Raw genomic sequence first — 22,618 nt, 5'->3', positions numbered from 1 at the left:
AGGGGCCTCTGCCTATCTTATTTTTAAGATGGCAGAATCAAGTGACTACCTGGTAGAGTTGTGGGCATCTTCCCAGAGGAGGAGCTGGTCAGGGGGATGGTCATTCCCCTGTCCTTTGTGTGGTTTCACACCAGATTGGGAGACAGGGGTTCCTGAACTGGTGAAACTGCATTATCCAAATATGCTCTTGAAAGCAATCCAGTGGCGCTTAGAGTCCACCTCTGCCCTTAGACACCGAATTCACAGAGAGAGAGGTGGTCACACCTCTCGCTTGCGGGAAATCCTTTGTTCTGCTTTTTCAGCCTGAGCTTGGCTCTTCAGCAGGAGGGCAGAACAGTGCTTAGGGCCTGCAGCAGCTTCGGCTGGCAGCTGGACCCCCATAAGGCTGCACAAGCAGAACTGGGTGTAATTGCATGTTTCCAACATATTTGTTATCAAACATGCCTAGGTTTATAGTAGCCATTAAGTTGTTGGACCACTCATGTTGGCGAGTGTCCAAGACATACCTTAAGAATGCTTCCCTGTACTTAGAATCCAGGAAATAGCCTGGGGTTTGTAGGGGTACCCTGCTCATGCAGGGGTACTCTCACATTTGAAGACATGCACCCTACCCTTGGACTGAAAGGCCTACTAGAGGGGTGACTTATAATGTTGTTGTGCAATGATTAGGTTTGGCAGTGAAAGGGTGCATGCACCCTTTTACGCAGGCTGTATTAGCAGGCCTATAGTCAGTTTGCATGGGCTCCTATGGGTGGCATAATGCATGCTGCTGCCCATAGGTGACCAATGCCCTGGGTACCAAATACTAGGGACTTATCTGGGTAAACCAGTATGCAAATTAGGCTGTAAAAAGTGTAACCAACAGCTAAATTTAGGGGTGAGAAGCACAGTCATTGGGGGGTCACCCTTCCGCCCCCTTAATGAGACTAACCTTGCCCAGTTGAGTCTTCATTATCAAAGTGGAAATATCTTGAGAGTCAATCTGCATTGGCATGGTTACTCCCAGGTCTATATGGTACATTTTTAGTGAAAGAACAGTGGTGCTGGGGCCTGGTTAGCAGGGTCCCAGAACACTTCTCAGTCAAGTCAGCATCAGACAAAAGTGGGGGGTAACTGCAACAGGGTGCCATTTTCCTACACCCAAGTAAACCACTTTGTTCTGCCCTATCTGGGATTTTGTTGCCTTGATAGTGTGGCCTTCCTTTATCAAGGTCTCAAGTACACTCCGGATATGGACCAGGTGATCCTGCCAGGTGGAGCTAAAGACAGCAATATCTCTAGATATGCTGCACTAAAGTCTTCCAGGCCTGCCAGAACTTGATTCACCAACCTCTGGAATGTGGTAGGTGCTTTTTCCAAACCAAAGGGCATCAAAGCAAAGTGATAATGCCCTCCAGGAGTGGAAAGTGCATTTTTAGGCTTGGCAGGACCAGTTGACTTGATCTGCCAATAACCTACTGTCAGGTCAAATGTGCTACGATACTTGGCCAGAGTAACAATCAGCTCAGCTGCCCTTGGAATTTGATGGCATCAGTCTTAGTGACTGCATTGAGGCCTCTGTAGTCTACCCAAAACCTCATTTCTCTCTGTCCACCCTGGGAATGAGGTTTTGGCACGACTACTGGGCTAGCGCAAGGATTATTTGAAGGTTCAATCACCCCAAAATCCAGCGTCTATTGAACCGCTGTCCTGATGCAGTTTCTGACATGGTCAGGCTGCCTGTAGATTTTGCTTTTTTCAGGTAGGCTTCACCTCACCTGTGTCCACATCATTGGCACACCAGGTGGTTTGACCACGAGTCAGGGCGAAAAGTTCAGAAAACTGGCTGAGAACCTGTCTGCAGTCTGTTGGTGCTCGAAGAGGCAGTCTGCAAAGGTTACTCCATCTTCTGAACTGTCAGCAGGGTTGCTTGAGAGGAGGTCAGGGAGACGATGACTCTCAGGTTTTTGCCCCTCATCAGTGGCTATGAGCAGGCTTGTGTCAGCCCTGTCACGGTAAGGCTTTAGGTGGTTCACATGAAGCACCCTGTGAGGGCTTCATGGAGTGCCCAGGTCCACCAAATAGGTGACCTCACCTTTCTGATATAAGATTGTGTGGGGCCACTCCACTTGCCTTGGAGTGCTCTTGGGGTCACAGGCTTTAAGATCCACACTTTGTCCTGGCTGGTAAACAACCAGTGCAGCCTTCTGGTCATGTCATAGCTTTTGAAGCTCTCATCTAGCCTCAAGGTTTTTGGAAGCCTTCTTCATGTTCTCTGCCATACGCAGGCCTAGCACATAGTCAGCTATGTTTTATTTAGGGGGCCTGAGAGGTTGCTCCCAGCCCTCCCTCACAAGAGGACCCTTAACTGGGTGTCCAAACAGAAGTTCAAATGGACTATAGCCCACTCCCTTCTTATGATCCTCGCAGAAGAAAATGGGATGCGTTACTACCTTGCCTTCCATTTGCCTTCAAAGTTTTTCTGAGAGTCCCGTAATCCTACCGATTAGGGTTTTGTTGAATCTCTGAACTCACCCATTTCCTTGTGGATGATGAGAGGTGCTGAATTTATAGGTTACACATTCCTTCCACTTGGCTTTAAGGGTATCCAGACATGAAGTTTGTACTTCTGCAAGATACAACCTCCTTAGGAAAGCCCACCCTAGAAAAGATTCCCCGGAGGGCCTTGGGCACTGCAGAAACTGTAGGGGACCTAACGGGAATTGGCTCTGGGGTACCTGGTGGCATGGTCCATCACTACCAGAATAAATCTGTTCCCATATGCAGTTGGAGAGGGTCAAGTGGGGCAATAAGGTCAACCCCTACCCTTTCAAAGGGAACCCCAACCACTGGAAGTTGAATTAAGGGGGGCTTTTTAGTGCCACCTGTCTTGCCACTGGCTTGACAGGTGACACAGGAGCGACAAAACTCCTTAGTGTCTTCAGACATGTGGGGCCAATGAAAGTGTGGGACAAGCCTGCCCCAAGTCTTACTTTGCCCAAGATATCCTGTGTAGTAAAGTGCCCTCTTTCTGCCATAGTTACCCCCATTTTTTGCTTGATACCAGTTTTGCTTGGACTGTAGTTCACTGGGATCTGGCTAACCAGGACTCCAGTGACCTAGATCTCTTCCTTAAATTTAGTAGTTGGTTACTTTTTACAACCACAATTAGCATACTGCTGCACCCATGAAAGTCCCTAGTATATGAGGGGGGGGGGGGGTCGTGGGCTTCAGCATGCATTATGCCACCCATAGGAGCCAGTGGAAATGATCACTGCAGGCCTTCCATTGAAGCATGCGTGAAAGGGTGCATGCCCCCTTTCACTGCCAACCCTAACCACTGCACTTAGACATAAGCCACCCCTCTAGTAGGCTGTAAAGAAATGGCTCCCTGTTGCAGTTACCCCCCACTTCTTGCCTGATACTGATGCTGACTTGACTGAGAAGTGTGCTGGGACCCTGCTAACCAGGCTCCAGCACCAGTGTTCTTTCACCTAAAATGTACCATTGTCTCCAAAATTGGCACAACCCTGGCACCCAGGTAAGTCCCTTGTAACTGGTACCCCTGGTACCAAGGGCCCTGATGCCAGGGAAGGTCTCTAAGGGCTGCAGCATGACTTATGCCACCCTAGGGACCCCTTACTCAGCACAGACACACTGCTTGCCAGCTTGTGTGTGCTGGTGGTGAGAAAATGACTAAGTCGACATGGCACTCCCCTCAGGGTGCTGTGGCATAGGTAAGTCACCCCTCTAGCAGGCCTTACAGCCCTAAGGCAGGGTGCACTATAGCACAGGTGAGGGCATATGTGCATGAGCATTATGCCCCTACAGTGTCTAAGCAAAACCTTAGACATTGTAAGTGCAGGGTAGCCATAAGAGTATATGGTCTGGGAGTCTGTCAAAAACGAACTCCACAGCTCCACAATGGCTACACTGAATACTGGGAAGTTTAGTATCAAACTTCTCAGAATAATAAACCCACACTGATGCCAGTGTTGGATTTATAAAAAAATGCACACAGAGGGCATCTTAGAGATGCCCCCTGTATTTTACCCAATTGTTCAGTGCAGGACTGACTGGTCTCTGCCAGCTTGCTGCTGAGAGACGAGTTTCTGACCCCATCCGGTGAGAGCCTTTGTGCTCTCTGAGGACAGAAACAAAGCCTGCTCTGGGTGGAGGTGCTTCACACCTCCCCCCTGCAGGAACTGTAACACCTAGCAGTGAGCTTCAAAGGCTCAAGCTTCGTGTTACAATGCCCCAGGGCACTCCAGCTAGTGGAGATGCCCGCCCCCTGGACCCAGCCCCCACTTTTGGCGGCAATCCAGGAGAGATAATGAGAAAAACAAGGAGGAGTCACTGGCCAGTCAGGACAGCCCCTAAGGTGTCCTGAGCTGAGGTGACTCTGACTTTTAGAAATCCTCCATCTTGTAGAAGGAGGATTCCCCCAATAGGAATAGGGATGTGCCCCCCTCCCCTCAGGGAGGAGGCACAAAGAGGGTGTACCCACCCTCAAGGACAGTAGCCATTGGCTACTGCCCTCCAAGACCTAAACACACCCCTAAATTCAGTATTTAGGGGCTCTCCAGAACCTAGGAACTTAGGTTCCTGCAACCTAAGAAGAAGAGGACTGCTAAGCTGAAAAACCCTGCAGAGAAGACGGAGACACCAACTGCTTTGGCCCCAGCTCTACCGGCCTGTCTCCCCCCTTCTAAAGACACTGCTCCAGCGACGCTTTCCCCAGGGACCAGCGACCTCTGAATCCTCAGAGGACTGCCCTGCTCTAGAAGGACCAAGAACTCCTGAGGACAGCGGCTCTGTTCACCCAAGACGGCAACTTTGTAACAAAGGAGCAACTTTAAAACAACTTGCGTTTCCCGCCGGAAGCGTGAGACTTGCTACTTTGCACCCGACACCCCCGGCTCGACTTGTGGAGAACAAACACTTCAGGGAGGACTCCCCGGCGACTACGAGACCGTGAGTAGCCAGAGTTGCCCCCCCTGAACTCCCACAGCGACGCCTGCAGAGGGAATCCCGAGGCTCCCCCTGACCGCGACTGCCTGACTCTGAAATCCCGACGCCTGGAAAAGACCCTGCACCCGCAGCCCCCAGGACCTGAAGGATCGGAACTCCAGTGCAGGAGTGACCCCCAGGAGGCCCTTTCCCTTGCCCAGGTGGTGGCTACCCCGAGGAGCCCCCCCCTTGCCTGCCTGCACCGCTGAAGAGACCCCTTGGTCTCCCATTGAAACCCATTGGAAACCCGACACTAGTTTGCACACTGCACCCGGCCGCCCCCGCGCTGCTGAGGGTGTACTTTCTGTGTGGACTTGCCCCCCCCCCAGTGCCCTACAAAACCCCCCTGGTCTGCCCTCCGAAGACGCGGGTACTTACCTGCTGGCAGACTGGAACCGGGGCACCCCCTTCTCTCCATTGAAGCCTATGCGTTTTGGGCACCACTTTGAACTCTGCACCTGACCGGCCCTGAGCTAATGGTGTGGTAACTTTGGGGTTGCTCTGAACCCCCAACGGTGGGCTACCTTGGACCCCAATTTGAACCCCGTAGGTGGTTTACTTACCTACAAGAACTAACATTACTTTACCTCCCCCAGGAACTGTGAAAATTGCACTGTGTCCACTTTTAAAACCGCTAAATGTGTTTTATGTGAAAAGTATATATTTTTATTCAAAGTTCCTAGAGTACTTACCTGCAATACCTTTCAAATGAGATATTACATGTAGAATTTGAACCTGTGGTTTTTAAAAATAAACTAAGAAAATATATTTTTCTATACAAAAACCTATTGGCCTGGAATTGTCTCTGAGTGTGTGTTCCTCATTTATTGCCTGTGTGTATGTACAACAAATGCTTAACAGTACTCCTTTGATAAGCCTACTGCTCGACCACACTACCACAAAATAGAGCATTAGTATTATCTCTTTTTGCCACTATCTTACCTCTAAGGGGAACCCTTGGACTCTGTGCATACTGTTCCTTACTTTGAAATAGCACATACAGAGCCAACTTCCTACATAGGCCCTTCAGCCCAAGGATAGGGTGCATGTCTCTGTGTGAGGGCACCCCTGCATGAGCAGGGTACCCCTACAGATCTCAGGCTATTTCCTGGACTCTAAGTGTGGGAAAGCCATCTTAAGGTATGTCGTGGACTCCAGTCAACACAAGTGGTCGAACTACGTAATGGCTACTCCGAACCTAGGCATGTTTGGTATCAAATATTTTGGAATCCTGAAACCACACCAGTATTAGATGTGGGATACCGTGTACTATGGGTGTTCCCTAGGGAATCTGCCAGTTCTGCCTGTGCAGCCTTATGGGGTCCAGCTGACAGCCCACAGCTGCTGCTGGCCCCAGGCACTGTTCCCTCCTGTTGATGGGCCTGGCTCAGGCTGGAGAAGCAGAACAAAGGATTTCTTGCAAGAGAGAGGGGTGATCACCTCTCCCTGTCTATTAGGTTTCGGATGGGGTGGCCTGTGAGCACCACCAGACTGCTTTGAAGGGCACATTTGGTGCTCTCCTTGCATAATCAGGTTTGCACCGCTTCAGGAACCCCTGGTTCCCTCTCTGGTGCAAAACTATCCCCCCCCCCAGCTTCTCCCCTAGGGAGGTGTACAGAACTCTAACAGGAGGTCACTTGATTCTGCCATCTTAAAAATAAGATGGGTAGAGGCCACTGGGAACATCTGGTTGGGTTAGGTCAGGCAGGTGACGTCCCTGACCCCTCTGATAGGTAGGTCACTGCAGAGAGTGACCAATTCTCTTTTATAGTTATTTAAGGGCTCCCTTGCGGGTGGGTCCTCAGAATCGCCAAGCAAGGCTCTACAAGGAACTCTCTTAAGGACATCTTCTGCCTGTGGCCCCTAAAAAAACGCTGCTGGTCTTTGCCTGGAACCAGACAAGTCTGCTTCTGGTGGGAAGGCTTCCGCTACAAGATTGTTTCTCCTGACCCTGCAAGAATTCTGCCACATTCAAGGCTGTGTCCTTTAGTGTCACAAGGACTCTGTTTGCACCAGGAAGCAAGAAGGAATCTCCCTTGGAGTGAAGGAGTCACTTCCCTGCAACTGCAGGCACCTCAAGGCATCGTGGAGCAGTTGGTGGGGTCTGCTGTCTCTGGACATCCGAAGATCCTGCAACACAGGTGGCGAGTCTGTGGCCTCCTCTTGGTCCTGCTTGTCTTCTGTCCAAGTTGAGAGACTGTAGGCCCTTGCACCTGCTGTTGGACTGGCTCTCTTGTGTACTGTGGCTGTTGCATTTGCCAAGGCTTGGTGACTCTTTCTCTGGGAGTTCTTCCACCACCAAGAAGCCCCAGCCCCCAGCACTCTGCAAACTGAAGATCAGCACCTGTCCGGCAACTCCTGCAACGTGGGACTTCTGTTTTGCTGTACTCGTAAGGCCTTCATGTGACTCCCTGTATCAGGCACTTGTGGGTCACTCATGGGGGCTCCATTGATTTGTCAGCCTTCCTGTGTGCTGAGGGCCAGCTCTACCTCCCCCTGCTTGATAGAGTTTCCTGGACCTTGCTGGTTCCCACAGTTCTGCAAACTGCTCTTCTGCTTCTGTTTGCCCTTGCAAGTACTTGTTGGTGACCTCGCTGGTCACTGACCGTCCTGGAACCCGGGGACTGTCGAGTGACAGCTCGTAGGTGACTCTTGGCCAGGTCATCTCGGGAGTAGCCATCTTGTCCGTTCCCCATGCAGGGGTGCCCTCACCGGTATCTGCACCCTGCCCTCTGGGCTAGGAGGGCCTGCAATAGGGGTGACTTAGTGCTCAGGTGCAGTGACCTGTAGTGAAAGGGTGTATGCGCCTTTTCATAGAGACTGCAATGGCAGGCCTGCCGACACATTTTGCACGGGCTCCCATGGGTGGCAGAATACATGCTGCAGCCCATGATGTACCCTTGGTGTCTCAATGCCCTAGGTGCCTAGGTACCATATACTGGGGACTTATAAGGGGACTAGTATGCCCAATGTGGAGTGCACAAAGGTAGTAGCCAACCAAATTGAGAGGGAGAAAACACAATCACTGGGGTTCTGGTTAGCAGGATCCTAGTGAAAGCAGTCTACGCACACTGATAGGCGAAAAGTGGAGGTAACCATGCCAAAAAGAGGGTACTTTCCTACATCGAGGGTTTGAGCCTGTGGGAAAGTGCTCCTTTTGGCATGGTTAACCCCCTCCCAACACACATACACTTTTTTGCCTGATATTGATGCTGACTTGACGGAGTGTTCTGGGATCTGCTAACCAGGCCCCAGCACCAGTGTTCTTTCCCTAAACTGTACCATTGTTACCACAATTGGCAAACCCCTAGCACACAGCTAAGTCCTTGGTGAAAAGTACCAGTGGTACCAAGGGCTCTGAAACCAGGGAGGGTCCCTAGGGGTTACAGCATGTATTGAGCCACTCTTAAAGGACACCTCTTCAAACACATGCACACTGCCATTGCAGATTGTGTGTGCGGGTGCGGAGAAAAGGGTAAAATCGACATGGCACCCCTTCCAGGGTGCAATGCCCACAAACCACTGCCTGTGGCATAGGTAAGTCACCCCTCTATCAGGAATTACATCCTCAAGGCAGAGTGCACCATACCACAGGTGAGGGGCATAGCTGCATGAGCAATATGCCCCTACAGTGTCTAAGTCCATTCTTAGACATTGCAAGTGCAGTGTGGCCATATTAAGTACATGGGCTGGGAGTTTGTCATTAAGAACTTCACAGCCCTATGATGGCTTCACTGAAGACTGGGAAGTTTGGTATCAAACGTCTCAGCACAATAAGCCCACCCTGATGTCAGTGTTGGATTTATAGATTTAGAGATGTCCCCTGTATTTTAACCAACCTTTTAGTATAAGGCTGACCAGTCTGTGCCAGCCTGCTACTAAAAGACAGGTTTCTAACCTCATGGGGTGAGAGCCTTTGTGCTCTCAGAAGCCACAAACAGTCTTTGCTGGGTGGAGGTGCTTCAAACCTCCCCTGCAGGACCTGTAACACTTGGTGATGAGCCTCAAAGTCTCAGGCCTCCTGCTGCAGTGCCCTAGGGCACTCCAGCTAGTGTTGATGCCCGCCCCCAGACAACGCCCCACTTTTGGCGCCCAGTCCAGCGGGAAAATTAGGTGAAACGGGGAGGAGTGACAATTCCAGCTAGGACCACCCCCAAAGTGTCCAGAGCTGAAATGACCCCCTCCCTGTTTAATCCTCCATATAGGTTTGGAGGACAGGGACCAATAGATTAGGAGTGTGCCCCCCGTCCCCAATGGGAGTGGGCACAGGAAGGGTGTGGCCACCATCAAGGACAGTAGCCATTGGCTACTGCCCTCTAACCCCTGTAACACCCCATAATCTGTAATTTAAGGGATCACCTTAACCTAGCTCACCAGATTCCTGGCAACCTCAAGGCAAGAAGAAAGAAAGAATGACTGCTAAGCTGATTTCTCCCCCAACCCGCCCCCCCCCCCCCCCCCCCCCCCCCCCCTTAAAAAGCAGTGACGACTCCAGATGACATCTGGCTTGGCCCCTGCCATACCGGCCTCTCTGCAGCTTCAAGGACTCTGCTTCGAAAAGGCGATGCATCCTGCAAGACCAGCAGCCTCTCCAAACCCCTAGAGGACTGCCTGCACACCAGAGGACCAAGAACACCTGAGGACAGTAGCCCTGTCCAGAAGAAACCCTCGAAAAGGACTCCAGAATTTCCCCAAATAAGTGAGTTCAGCACGCGATGCCCGAGACCAGATGGCCCATCGGTCCAGTGCAGGTCCCCAGGCGATTCAGACCTTGTGTCCACCCAGGGTTGACCTCTCCTGGCCAGCACGACGACGTCTGAAGCCTAAATCCAGAGGACCCCCTGACCGCGGGAGAACCACACGAAGGTCCCTGACGCCTAGAAGTACTTCTGCACCCGCAGCCCACTGGTCCAGCAACATTCAGAAGGCGGCCCTCCTTGTCCAGCCTGAGGTTTCCCGGAACCAACCCCCTGGAATCAGCCAGCAGCGTCTTTGTGACCCCCCAGGACCTGTTGCCTGCAGACACTAGCCAATGGCTACTGACCCTGAGGGTGGCTACACCCTCCTTCTTGTGCCCACTCCCTCTGGGGAGGGGGGCACATCCCTATCCCTATTGGTCCTAATCCTCCAAAGCAAGATGGAGGATTTCTCAATGGGGGGGGGGGTCACTTCTGCTGTGGACACCGTAGGGGTGGTCCTGGCTGAGGGGGGTGACTCCTCCTTGTTTTTCTCATTATCCCTCTGGACTTGCCGCCAAAAGTGGGGTCTTGTCTTGGGGGTGGGTATCTCCACTAGATGGAGTGCCCTGGGGCATTGTAACACCAGGCTTGAGCCTTTGAAGATCACCGCCAGGTGTTACAGTTCCTACAGGGGGAGGTGTGGAGCACCTCCACCCAGGAAAGGCTTTGTTTCTAACCACAGAGTGCACAAAACACTCACCTAAAGTGGCCAGAAACTAGTCTGGAAGTTGCAGGCTGGCAGAAACTGGTCAGCCTTACACTAGCAGTTGGGCTAACATACAGGGGGCATCTCTAAGATGCCCTCTGTGTGCATTTTTCAATAAATCCCACACTGGCATCAGTGTGGGTTTATTGTGCTGAGAAGTTTGATAGCAAACTTCCTAGTATTCAGTGTAGCCATTATGGTGCTGTGGAGTTCGTAATGACAGACTCCCAGACCATATACTCTATATGGCTACCCTGCACTTACATTGTCTAAGGAATTGACTTAGACACTGTGAGGGCATAGTGCTCATGCAGCTATGCCCTCACCTGTGGTATAGTGCACCCTGCCTTAGGGCTGTAAGGTCTGCTAGAGGAGTGACTTACCTATGCCAAGGCCTTTTGTGACTTTTGCATCTATTTTTGTTGGGAAGGGGCTGGTGTACTTGCGTACTCTGCCGCAGGAATAATGTGACTGTCCCCATCTGAGTCACGTTAGGAGTCAGAGTCTGGGATGGAGACTGCAGTCTGTGGCTGTACCTCACCGAAGATGTTGGGTGTTTGTTCTGTGGACTTCAATGCCATTTCTTGCCATCTTGCTCTTCGATCCCGTAAGGTCTACTTGGATTGGCACACCTCGCAGTTCTCTTTGTGTTCCGGAGAGAGGCAGAGGTTACACACCGAGTGCTGGTCGGTGTAGGGGAACATGGCGTGGAACTGAGGGCAGAATTGAAATGGAGTCCGATCCATGAGCATGTGACGCAGAAGGTCTGAGAAGGGCGCGGGCACCTAAAAGGGCGTTTAATTGATCCCGACGCTACAGTCTGATCCAGTGTAGCCAGAAATGCGTTGGAAAAACAATGCAGATGTTGAATGAAATGATAGAGAAGTTCAGATAGTACCGGACTGAGATCTACCGGAGCGAGAGAGAACACTTCTGAACCAGATGGCGGAAAGATAACAATCTAACAAAGGATTTGATGCCCATGCACACGATCACCGACAGGATGAGTCGCTCAATCTTGTGACTTGAAAAGGCTTCTTCGAAGAAAAATAATTTATAAGACTGCAAGCCCATCACTAGATGGCGGAATATGCACAGCATGTGTATCTGCAGCATTGCTTGCCACAAACAGATGTACAACTGAGTAAGTGCTCCGTCGGGGGTCCCCGCGCCTGGGCGAGGACGATTGAGTGTTTCTGGCTTTGATAAGGATTATCCTGGAAGAGAACTAGCATTACAGGTAAGCAATGTATCCATTCAGAAAAAAACTAAAAAAAACTACTGGGCACAGGCACATGAAGGATGTAAGTTTCTCTCTCAGAAAAGCAAAGCCTGTGGTGATAATGCCATCTGGGGCACACATGAGCTAAGTGTCCAAGTGAATAACACTCTTCACTTGGCGAGCCACATACTGGATAGATACACATCTTGTGCCCAAGAACATTCATAGAACCAATAAGAGACTAAAAGGACCTTTAAGAGGGAGCAGTAGTAGGCAGTTTCCCATCAGATGTACTGGAGCCTTTGCAGATGTTTGGTTATGCTTCCATCACTGCATAGCATTGCATAACCCGAGAGGTGGTGGACGATGTCAGCGTTTGAACCAATGAGTAACATACAATACAAACCTCCAAACTGAGTGGAGAAATGCACAGTAGAATGAGGACACCTCCTGTGTACTAGAAGAATGTCTGGCTAACTTTCAAAGAACATCGGATAGGTCAGGAAAAAGGGTCTGTTAGAGACTTATGGTTAAACCAAATGCTGAGAAAGTAGTGAGGAGGTCCAGATGCAAGAAATTGCATTGAAATATTGAAAACAAATCTAGGTTTAAATGAGTGTGTTAACCATGTCAAATGTTGCACTGGCTGGAACAAGATGATTCACTGTAATTGAAGTTACTAATATTTGACACACTATTAGTAGTAATAATTGTTCATTGAGCTAGCCTAGTTCAAAAATATGAGCACTGAAAAGGCTTTTTTTTTGCTTTCCTTATTGTAGCATGAAAAAGGACAAGGTGTTATTGAGGAAAATGAAGTTTACAGTAACACACTGGCTGGAGTTTGGGTGACGACAGGAAGCACTCCAGTACTGAGGAGAAACCGAATACACAGCGGCAAGCAGGTTAGGCTAGGATGAAACCTTGCTTTTTTTTTTTTTTTTTTTTAAATAGATAATCGATATATTTGTTCTAGTGGTAGCTTTTTCTTTTAATTTATTTCAGGTTGGAGTTTATTTTTACGACAATGGGCATGGAGTTCTTGAAGACAATGACATCTATAATCATATGTACTCAGGAGTTCAAATAAGGTAACAGTTTTCCAGTAAATACGTTTGTGGACAGGTCTGTATTTTTCCCTGTCATGTTTTTCAACATTCAATGGTTTTACCATTTCATACAATATGGCATGTGCATTCTTTGTTTGCTATGCACCATTAAGTGAGAATTAAATCTTAACCTTTCTATCTCTTATGCAGTGTCCATTATTTCACAGTTAATTGAGAATGCCTCTACTGTGCTTTCAGGACTGTACCTCATGATTCACCTATATTTGCATACTTGTAAGCCATTGTCGCTTAGCCAGCGTATCTGGGACACTCCTGTACTGGTAGTTTCAGGTTTTGTTTGTGATTTACCAAACTAGCAAGGCTCTGGGGTAGAGCTTCTCCTTGCCTGTGCCTTAAATAGGCATCTACGAAAGATAAATAAAACTGTTTTCTTGCCCTGTCCTGCATCAACAATAGGCATTCTAGAATGTTTCTTATTCAGTCTGCGGAGGTTTTCAGATCTATTGTGAAATCATTCACCAGATAATCCCTTTAAGATATTCTTTCTGATGGATATTTCTCACCGCAGATTTCTCGTCTTTAGACTTATTTCCCAGGTGGCAGACTGATCTGGAAGCTTTTTCAGCAATACTTCTGCAGGGTTCTAGGTGGCGCCCTGCTGCTTTGCTCCGTGCCTCCCCAAAAAAGGACAGCGCTGAGCCGTATCAAAGTGCCACCCCTGCCCGCTGACCAGAATTCTTTCTATCTGTGCCTTTACACTTTAGTACGCCTTCTGTGGATTTCCTAAAACAGCGAAATCCGCTGTGCTAGAGAATGATGTCCCTTCTAAATACCACAGCTTTCAAACTATGGCGTGACTGTAAAAAACTATCAGTCATGGACCTGTACATGAGGTGTCTCTTTGGTGTTTGGGCTTACGACTCCCAAGGTGTGCCTTCATGCACTTGAACGTGATATGGGACAGGGAAGCGAAGCTGTACGTTGAGGAACACAAGAAGTTGCATGCCTCACATAAGTCCTCCATTTGGAGGGCACAGACTTGCTCCCATGGCTGCTTCCACGTTATGTGAACTTTGCACATCAAAGTCGTCCAGTAAGTCAAAGATGAAGTCCAAATATAAACACATTAAAGCGAAGAGGGATTCGACCCCATCCCGCAACACTCTATCTAATGAGAAGGTAGAGTGTTTCATGTTGTCAGTCTCCCTCCAGTACATTGGTAACGGAGCAGATACATCACTTTGTTCTGGAACATGTAGATTTCCTGGCACATTTGCACTGCTTCAGCAGATTAAAGATTTTAAGGAGGCCATGTTGCAGATATCTAGCACATTTCTGGTTCCTTCTGGTGCACCTTTTGACCCCAAGAATCCGCAGGAACTCTGAACCGTGTTACTGCCAGCAGATCAGTCCTGGATGCAGTTTGACCTCCTTAGACCCGTCAAATGCACCATACTGGCTCCAGTTCAGTGTTCCACCCTTGCTCCCCAATCTGTTTGTGACTGTCCCTCATGTATGCCGGTACCCTATCCACTGCTGGTTCTGGTTTCTGACCCGCGAAACAACTTCGGCACGATCTGGCTGATGTCATGCATCAAAATAACTAAAGAGCAACCAGTCACCCTACAGCCCGATTCTCATCCTATGTCCCTTCTAGAGCAGATGCGTCCTCGGTGACTCCAAGATCTTGTTGGCTCAAGTTCTACCAAAGCTTGCCAACACCTAAAGATGATGATAGTGGGGATGGGGATGCTTTATTCCCTCATTATATTGATCATTTTTCTATGGACTTACTGAAGACAAATGGGGTTTATTTGACCCCTGATGCAGGGTTGAACTTGCCATTTGGACTTCCAACAGAAGAAAGTGATTCTTTTGCAGTGGTGAGTCGATGTGCATCTGAAGTCTTGGACCTGCAACTGCCTTGTATTGAATTAATACAAATGTCCTTACAGAAATGAGAGTATGGGGCAGACACATCTGACTCCTTGTTCCTGTTTGATGAAGCCCTCACTGCTACCTAAATGAGCACCTGATCAAAGCCATGTTCTTGCCCAAATGTAAATAGGAAGGCGACCAGGCATCACAGGTCAGAACCGAATGACCCTGGTTTCCTCTCAAAACTCCCTGCCCCAGAGAGCCTGCTTGTTAAGGCTTCAACAAGAATGGTGAACTCCAATTCATTACTAACAAACTCCCCTGATGAGGGAGTCTAAGATGATTCTTCGGCTAACCTAGCATTGAGAGTGGTCAGTGCAATTTGTTTATTTGGCAGATAAGCGCATTCCCTCTGGAATTTGGCCAATGAGATCTTGCTGGCAGTGTTGGAAGACCTTAGGAAATCCCCTGACTTAAACCATTCAGTACTTCCAAGATGTGGCCAAATATGTGATAATCGCTGGCCTTGATACTACTGATTTTCTAGAAGAGGCAATTGACAGCAGGATTCACTTTAGACATACTGGGCTCTCATATTGATATACCTTACACCGGTTCCTCGAAAAAGTAGATTGTGCCTTGGAACTTAACAAAAAAGATTAGGACCACAACACACTCTCAGGGTCATTTGGCCCCTGTCTAATAGTTTCCTCAACAGTTCAGGAATTTCTGAGGCAACTTTAAGGGGCTGGCGTAGAGGCAATGTCAGTCACATCACCTCTGCAGCTATCACCCCAGTTATTTTGTGCCTGGGACATGGATTTGTCAAGCAATATTCAGGCCACCAAGGACACCAGTCTGCCCAGTACCCTCCCCCTGCAGCAACAGCCACCAACCCGCATTAGCTTATCATTGGTGACACACAGCCAACCTGTGAAAGGCAGCATCCAGCACTCTTTCCCTGGGTTGCAGTACATCATACCGATAGATGTCCTTCATTATCGCTATGCCGTACCATTTCTGTCTGCTCTGCCGAATCTACTTCCACATCAAATGGACTCTGAGGCACATCAATCCATCCTGTTGTAAGAGGTGCAAGTTTTACTCTTCAAAAGAGCCATCAGGAGAGTTAAGGACTGTGAAATAGGGGAGGGTTGCTGTACCTGCTATTTTTCCTTGTGCCAAAGAAAGGTGGACGTTTTCAGCCCGTCTTAGATCTTCATCCTCCGAACGCTTTCTTCTTGAAGAGCATTTTCAGAATGCTCACCATGGCCGAAATCCAGCTGCTCAGGTACTAAGCGAATAGCTGGTGTCCTTAGACCTCCAGGACATGTATTTTCATATACCTGCAGTCCCACAAGCGTTAACTGCAGTTCAAGGTAGGCCAGAAACATCTTGCCAGTTTGCCATGCTCCCCTTCAACCTCACCAGTGCCCTCAGATGTTCAAGAAAGTGAAGAAGTGATAGCTGTCGTACCAGTTTCCCCCTACCTTGACAATTGACCGTTAAAGCACCAGGGACACCTGCCAGATGACATTCAAATTATGGAGGAAACTGCACATGGTCTGCAGTGGTGGCTGCTTGACGACCGTTGGTCTGGCAACATGCTTTTCTCTCTTCTGCACCCGGATCTGATGGAGACTCATACATCCATGGGTGGCTCCTACATTAAAACGGAAGAGCGTCACCCCACTCGCCAAAGTGCCCCAGACACTGCCCAGAGATGAAAAATAAAATGGTAATAAAGTTTATTTATTATTATTTTATTTTTCATCATCCAACTGGAACAGAGGGTCAGGACTGGGTGGGGCCATTTTGAGTGCCAGTAGCAGAAAGGAGGGTTAGGCTGCCTGTGCATTTGTTCAAAGTGCGCATGTCTCTTTGGCCTACTGTCTTGCTACGGCGAGCCAGACATGCACACTTTGAACTTTTCAACCCAGTTGTCTAGGGCAGCTGTGTTGAAACCAAGCACAGGACTCCAGTGCTCTTGGGAGCACCAAGAGAGGCCGCTCTCATGCTGGTTAAGAGCATAAGAGCAGCACCAGAATTGGATTAATGGAGTTCGATGCAGCCCACCCTGGAGTGAGGAGGACATGTCCCTTAGCAACTGGCACAATAAGTTATTTTTAATTCTATCTACACACACACACACACACACACACACCTCCACACACACACACACACACCTCCACACACACACACACACACCTCCACACACACACACCTCCACACACACACACCTCCACACACACACACACACACCTCCACACACACACACACACACACACCTCCACACACACACACACCTCCACACACACACACACACACACCTCCACACACACACACACACACACACACCTCCACACACCTCCACACACACACACCCCTCCACACACCTCCACACACACACACCCCTCCACACACACACACACACACACACACACACCCCCACACACACACACACACACACACACCTCCACACACACCTCCACACACACACACACCTCCACACACACACACCTCCACACACACACACCTCCACACACACACCTCCACACACACCTCCACACACCCACACACACCTCCACCTCCCCCCCCAATCGTGTGGAGGTGGGTGCAGATTCTCATTGACAATATCACTGCCATGTGATAATGAAACGAGCTAGGCAGAGTGGGGTCCTGGCTCCTGTGCCAGAAGGCTTTGCAGGTCTGGAGTTGAGTGGAGCACCAGGGCATTTTACCTGATTACAAACTACCTGTCAGTATCCCTGATTGCTTGAGGAGACAAGTCAATCAGATGTCTGGCATATCCCCAGTGGCATCTACATACCAAGGTGGTGCAGAGCGTCGTCCAGCAGCGGGTATAGCCCTGGCCAGATCTTTTGCCACTATTGAGAACGTGTGATGTGAGTTTCCACAAAAACATTTGTTAGATGTGGTCTGGCCTTACTGCTCCTGCTTCAAGGCTTGAAAAATATAAAGAATGACCATTCCCAAGTCACCCTGTCTGAAATGGGCCGGGATACTGTAGTACTGAGAACTACGGAGCATGAGCAGCTGTACTTCGCTTTGGTAGTTTCTTCTATTGCAGCAGAAGGACAGGGTCCTGCACCCTTATCAGTGCAATCTACAATTACATGCAGGCAGACTGAGCTGCAGCAACTTACCATGTTAGATCTGCTAGAATTATCCTCAGGCACCTGACTGGATCTGGATTTTCAATTTTTTTTTTTTGAGCAATGCCTTTTTGTGCCGGTAGGAGGTAGTGTTTGGCTCTGTGTGGGGTCATCCACGCCAAAAGTGACGTGCACGGTGCCTATATAGGCACCACCCTAGCGCATGGTCGTCAGTTTTTTTTTTTTCTCTTTTCGAGCAAGTCAGCGTTGCTGCGGGAAAGAGTTACGCCTTAGTAATTTTTTGACTAATTTTTTTTTTCAACTTTTGTCAATCTTCTTGAAGTCTTTCCTTCTGGTATGGCATTGTGTCATTAAGGAAGAATAGCTTCAAGTCCTGCGGCGCCTGTCACTAATTGATGTCCGTGACCAACCTGCACCTAATATGGGTCTGGTGCCTTGAGGGCGACCACGACCCGAAGGCCTGCACCATTTGCTGAGCCATGAACCCGAAGGCCATGAGGGAATGATACGTCAAGCTGCCAGGAGCTTGACGTGCAGTGCCGTGTCGATCAAGGTCTCGGTCGAGAGCAATGTCCTGGAGTTAAAAATCCTCTTCTCACTCAAATTTCTTCTGTCCCTCGGGTAAGTCACACGATCACAAGAAGTCAAAGAGATCTTCTACTGCACCCCATCCATCAGCTGACGAGATGAGGGAGTGTCCACATTTGAAGCCTGGCTTTCGGGTACCGTAGTGACCTCCACCCAGTTAAAGTAAATCTATGAGGCCATCTGCTTTGGGGCCAAAGGCTTCAGCAGGGTTCTCTTCTGGTTCTTTGCTGGTGGCTCCAGTCCCTGTGCTAGTCTGGCCCCTGGATTTATTCCTGGATCTAGACTGACACTGGTCGTGCCACCCTGACCTTCCCCGGCGCATATCTCGGTGTTGACGTTCCCATCACCAGCATCCCCATTCTAACCCCAGACTGACGCTGAGCCAGAGTGGGGTGGCTTCTGACTCTGGTGCTGATTGAAACCCTGCCTTCTAGGTTGGAGCCTGAGCCTTATTCTTATGGGCTTGGATTCGGGAAGGAATGGGAAGGTCGCTGGACCTTTAAAACTACCACGCAGCCTTATGACTCTATGGAGTGGTATGAGGATCTGGGTGTGACCAGCGGACTGGATACTTTACCAAATACTGGCATGCTTTTTACCCCCTACTGTGGCTACGGAGAAGTACAGGTCCTTCACAGTGGTGGTGAGGAGGTCAGCCAAGGTCCTGGATCCCAGCCTACCCTCAAAGGCAGTCAAGAGGAATGTTTTGACAGAAATTCTTTAGCCAGGATTGTCCCCATCAGAACCACTTCTTCCTTTTAATTGTGCACTTACTGATGTCCTGCTTGGGATTTGGTACAAGCCCAGTACATGCCTTCTGTGAACAGGACGATTAACCGTCACCACCGCCCTGCTCCTCTCAACATCCCACCCCATAAAGCTGGGTGGTCCAAGCCTCCACCTCCCATGTAAATCCTGGTGCTTTCCCAACTGCAACACTGGATTAGTAATCAAAGAGGCTTGAAACCTTAAGGAACAAGATGTTTTCTTCCACCATTCTGGCACTGCGGTCTGTGAAAACTGTTTCTTTAAGGTCCCTATTACCATGCTACAGGAAAGTGCCTTTTGACATGTCTCACACACACACACACACTCTCTCTCTCCTACCTTTTCTTAGTTTATTTTAAGAACCACAGTTTCAAATTCTACATGTAATATCTCATTTGAAAGGTATTTCAGGTAAGTACTTTAGGAACTTTGAACAATTACAATAGCATTTATACTTTTTATATAAAACACATTTAGCTGTTTTAAAAGTGGACACAGTGCAATTTTCACAGTTCCTGGGGGAGGTAAAGTAATGTTAGTTTTAGCAGGTAAGTAAATTACCTACAGGTTTGAGATTGGGGTCCAAAGTAGCCCACCGTTGGGGGTTCAGAGCAACCCCAAAGTTATCACACCAGCAGCTCAGGGCCGGTCAGGTGCAAAGGTCAAAGAGGTGCCCAAAACACATAGGCTTCAATGGAGAGAAGGGGGTGCCCGGTTCCAGTCTGCCAGCAGGTAAGTACCCGCGTCTTCAGAGGGCAGACCAGGGGGGTTTTGTAGGGCACCGGGGGGGACACGAGTCAGCACAAAAAGTACACCCTCCGCAGCGCAGGGGCGGCCGGGTGCAGTGTGTAAACACGCGTCGGGTTTCCAATAGTTTCCTATGGGAGACCAAGGGGTCTCTTCAGCGATGCAGGCAAGGGGGGGGGGCTCCTCGGGGTAGCCACCACCTGGGCAAGGGAGAGGGCCTCCTGGGGGTCACTCCTGCACAGGAGTTCCATTCCTTCAGGTGCTGGGGGCTGCGGGTGCAGGGTCTTTTCCAGCCGTCGGGGAAATGGAGTTCAGACAGTCGCGGTCAGGGGGAGCCTCGGGATTCCCTCTGCAGGCGTCGCTGTGGGGGCTCAGGGGGGACAACTTTGGTTACTCACAGTCTTGGAGTCGCCGGAGGGTCCTCCCTGAGGTGTTGGTTCTCCACCAGTCGAGTCGGGGTCGCCGGGTGCAGTGTTGCAAGTCTCACGCTTCTTGCGGGGAGTTGCAGGGGTCTTTAAATCTGCTCCTTGAAACAAAGTTGCAGTTCTTTTGGAGCAGTGCCGCTGTCCTCGGGAGTTTCTTGTCTTTCTTGAAACAGGGCAGTCCTCAGAGGATTCAGAGGTCGCTGGTCCCTTGGAAAGCATCGCTGGAGCAGGTTTCTTTGGAAGGCAGGAGACAGGCCGGTAAGTCTGGGGCCAAGGCAGTTGGTGTCTTCTGTTCTTCCTCTGCAGGGATTTTTCAGCTCAGCAGTCCTCTTCTTCTTGTAGTTTCAGGAATCTGTTTTCCTAGGTTCAGGGAAGCCCTTAAATACTAAATTTAAGGGCGTGTTTAGGTCTGGGGGTTAGTAGCCAATGGCTACTAGCCCTGAGGGTGGGTACACCCTCTTTGTGCCTCCTCCCAAGGGGAGGGGGGCACATCATGGAGGATTTCTAAAGGTTAGAGTCACTTCAGCTCAGGACACCTTAGGGGCTGTCCTGACTGGCCAGTGACTCCTCCTTGTTTTTCTCATTATTTTCTCCGGCCTTGCCGCCAAAAGTGGGGGCCGTGGCCGGAGGGGGCGGGCAACTCCACTAGCTGGAGTGCCCTGCGGTGCTGGAACAAAGGGGTGAGCCTTTGAGGCTCACCGCCAGGTGTTACAGCTCCTGCCTGGGGGAGGTGTTGGCATCTCCACCCAGTGCAGGCTTTGTTACTGGCCTCAGAGTGACAAAGGCACTCTCCCCATGGGGCCAGCAACATGTCTCTAGTGTGGCAGGCTGCTGGAACCAGTCAGCCTACACAGATAGTTGGTTAAAGTTTCAGGGGGCACCTCTAAGGTGCCCTCTGGGGTGTATTGCACAATAAAATGTATACTGGCATCAGTGTGCATTTATTGTGCTGAGAAGTTTGATACCAAACTTCCCAGTTTTCAGTGTAGCCATTATGGTGCTGTGGAGTTCGTGTTTGACAGACTCCCAGACCATATACTCTTATGGCTACCCTGCACTTACAATGTCTAAGGTTTGGCTTAGACACTGTAGGGGCACAGTGCTCATGCACTGGTGCCCTCACCTATGGTATAGTGCACCCTGCCTTAGGGCTGTAAGGCCTGCTAGAGGGGTGTCTTACCTATACTGCATAGGCAGTGAGAGGCTGGCATGGCACCCTGAGGGGAGTGCCATGTCGACTTGCTCATTTTGTTCTCACTAGCACACACAAGCTGGTAAGCAGTGTGTCTGTGCTGAGTGAGGGGTCTCCAGGGTGGCATAAGACATGCTGCAGCCCTTAGAGACCTTCCCTGGCATCAGGGCCCTTGGTACCAGAGGTACCAGTTACAAGGGACTTACCTGGATGCCAGGGTGTGCCAATTGTGGATACAAAAGTACAGGTTAGGGAAAGAACACTGATGCTGGGGCCTGGTTAGCAGGCCTCAGCACACTTTCAATTCAAAACATAGCATCAGCAAAGGCAAAAAGTCAGGGGGTAACCATGCCAAGGAGGCATTTCCTTACACACTCTCTCACTCACACTCTCTCTCTCTCTCTCTCTCTCTCTCTCTCTCTCTCTCTCTCTCTCTCTCTCTCTCTCTCTCTCGGTCTCTCTCTCTCTCGGTCTCTCTCTCTCTCGGTCTCTCTCGGTCTCTCTCTCTCGGTCTCTCTCTCTCTCTCTCGGTCTCTCTCTCTCTCTCTCTCGGTCTCTCTCTCTCGCTCTGTCTTTTTCTGTCTTTATTTTAAAAGTGGACAATGTGCAAAAATCAGTTCCTGGGGGAGGTAAGTACAAGTTAGTTTATCAGGTAAGTAAAGCACTTAAAGGTTCAGTCTCCAGGTCATAGGTAGCCCACTGTTGGAGGTTCAAGGCAACCCCAAACACCCAGCAACACAGGGCAGGTCAGGTGTAGGGGGTCAAAGAGGGGCCCAAATAACATAGGCGCCTGTGGAGACTGGGGGTGCTCCGGGTCCAGTCTGCTAGCAGGCAAGTACCTGTGTCCTCGGTGAGAAGCGTGAGACTTTACCCTCTGCACCCGACGCCCCTGGCTCGAGCTCCACAGAACCAACACTACAGGGAGGACTCCCAGGTGACTGTGACCTCGTGAATAGCCCAAGATGTCCCCCCCGGACCCCCACATCGACGCATGCAGAGGATCCAGAGGCTCCCTCTGACCGCGAATGCCTGTAACAAGGAACCCGACGCCTGGACCAAGCACTGCACCCGCAGATCCCGGGACCAGAAGGAACCAAACCTCGGTGCAGGAGAGACCCCCAAGCCACCCTCTGGACCTCCACAGCGACGCATGCAGA

General features: G+C 49.9%; 1 protein-coding gene across 2 annotated transcripts in view; it reads left to right on the top strand.

The window, feature by feature from the left end:
* Positions 1–22,618, top strand: part of FBXO11 (F-box protein 11) — a 608,024-nt gene that overhangs the window by 447,024 nt on the left and 138,382 nt on the right. For both annotated transcript variants that reach the window (XM_069234039.1, XM_069234040.1), the window contains exons 15-16: positions 12,439–12,561; positions 12,662–12,747. In XM_069234039.1, coding sequence (XP_069090140.1) covers positions 12,439–12,561; positions 12,662–12,747 — 209 coding nt within the window. The remainder of the gene's footprint in view (positions 1–12,438; positions 12,562–12,661; positions 12,748–22,618) is intronic.

Source organism: Pleurodeles waltl, chromosome 5 (assembly GCF_031143425.1).
Source record: "Pleurodeles waltl isolate 20211129_DDA chromosome 5, aPleWal1.hap1.20221129, whole genome shotgun sequence".
NCBI classification, from domain to species: Eukaryota; Metazoa; Chordata; class Amphibia; order Caudata; family Salamandridae; genus Pleurodeles; species Pleurodeles waltl.
Note: the sequence above shows the minus strand (reverse complement) of the source record. Positions and strands in the feature narration are given on the sequence as shown.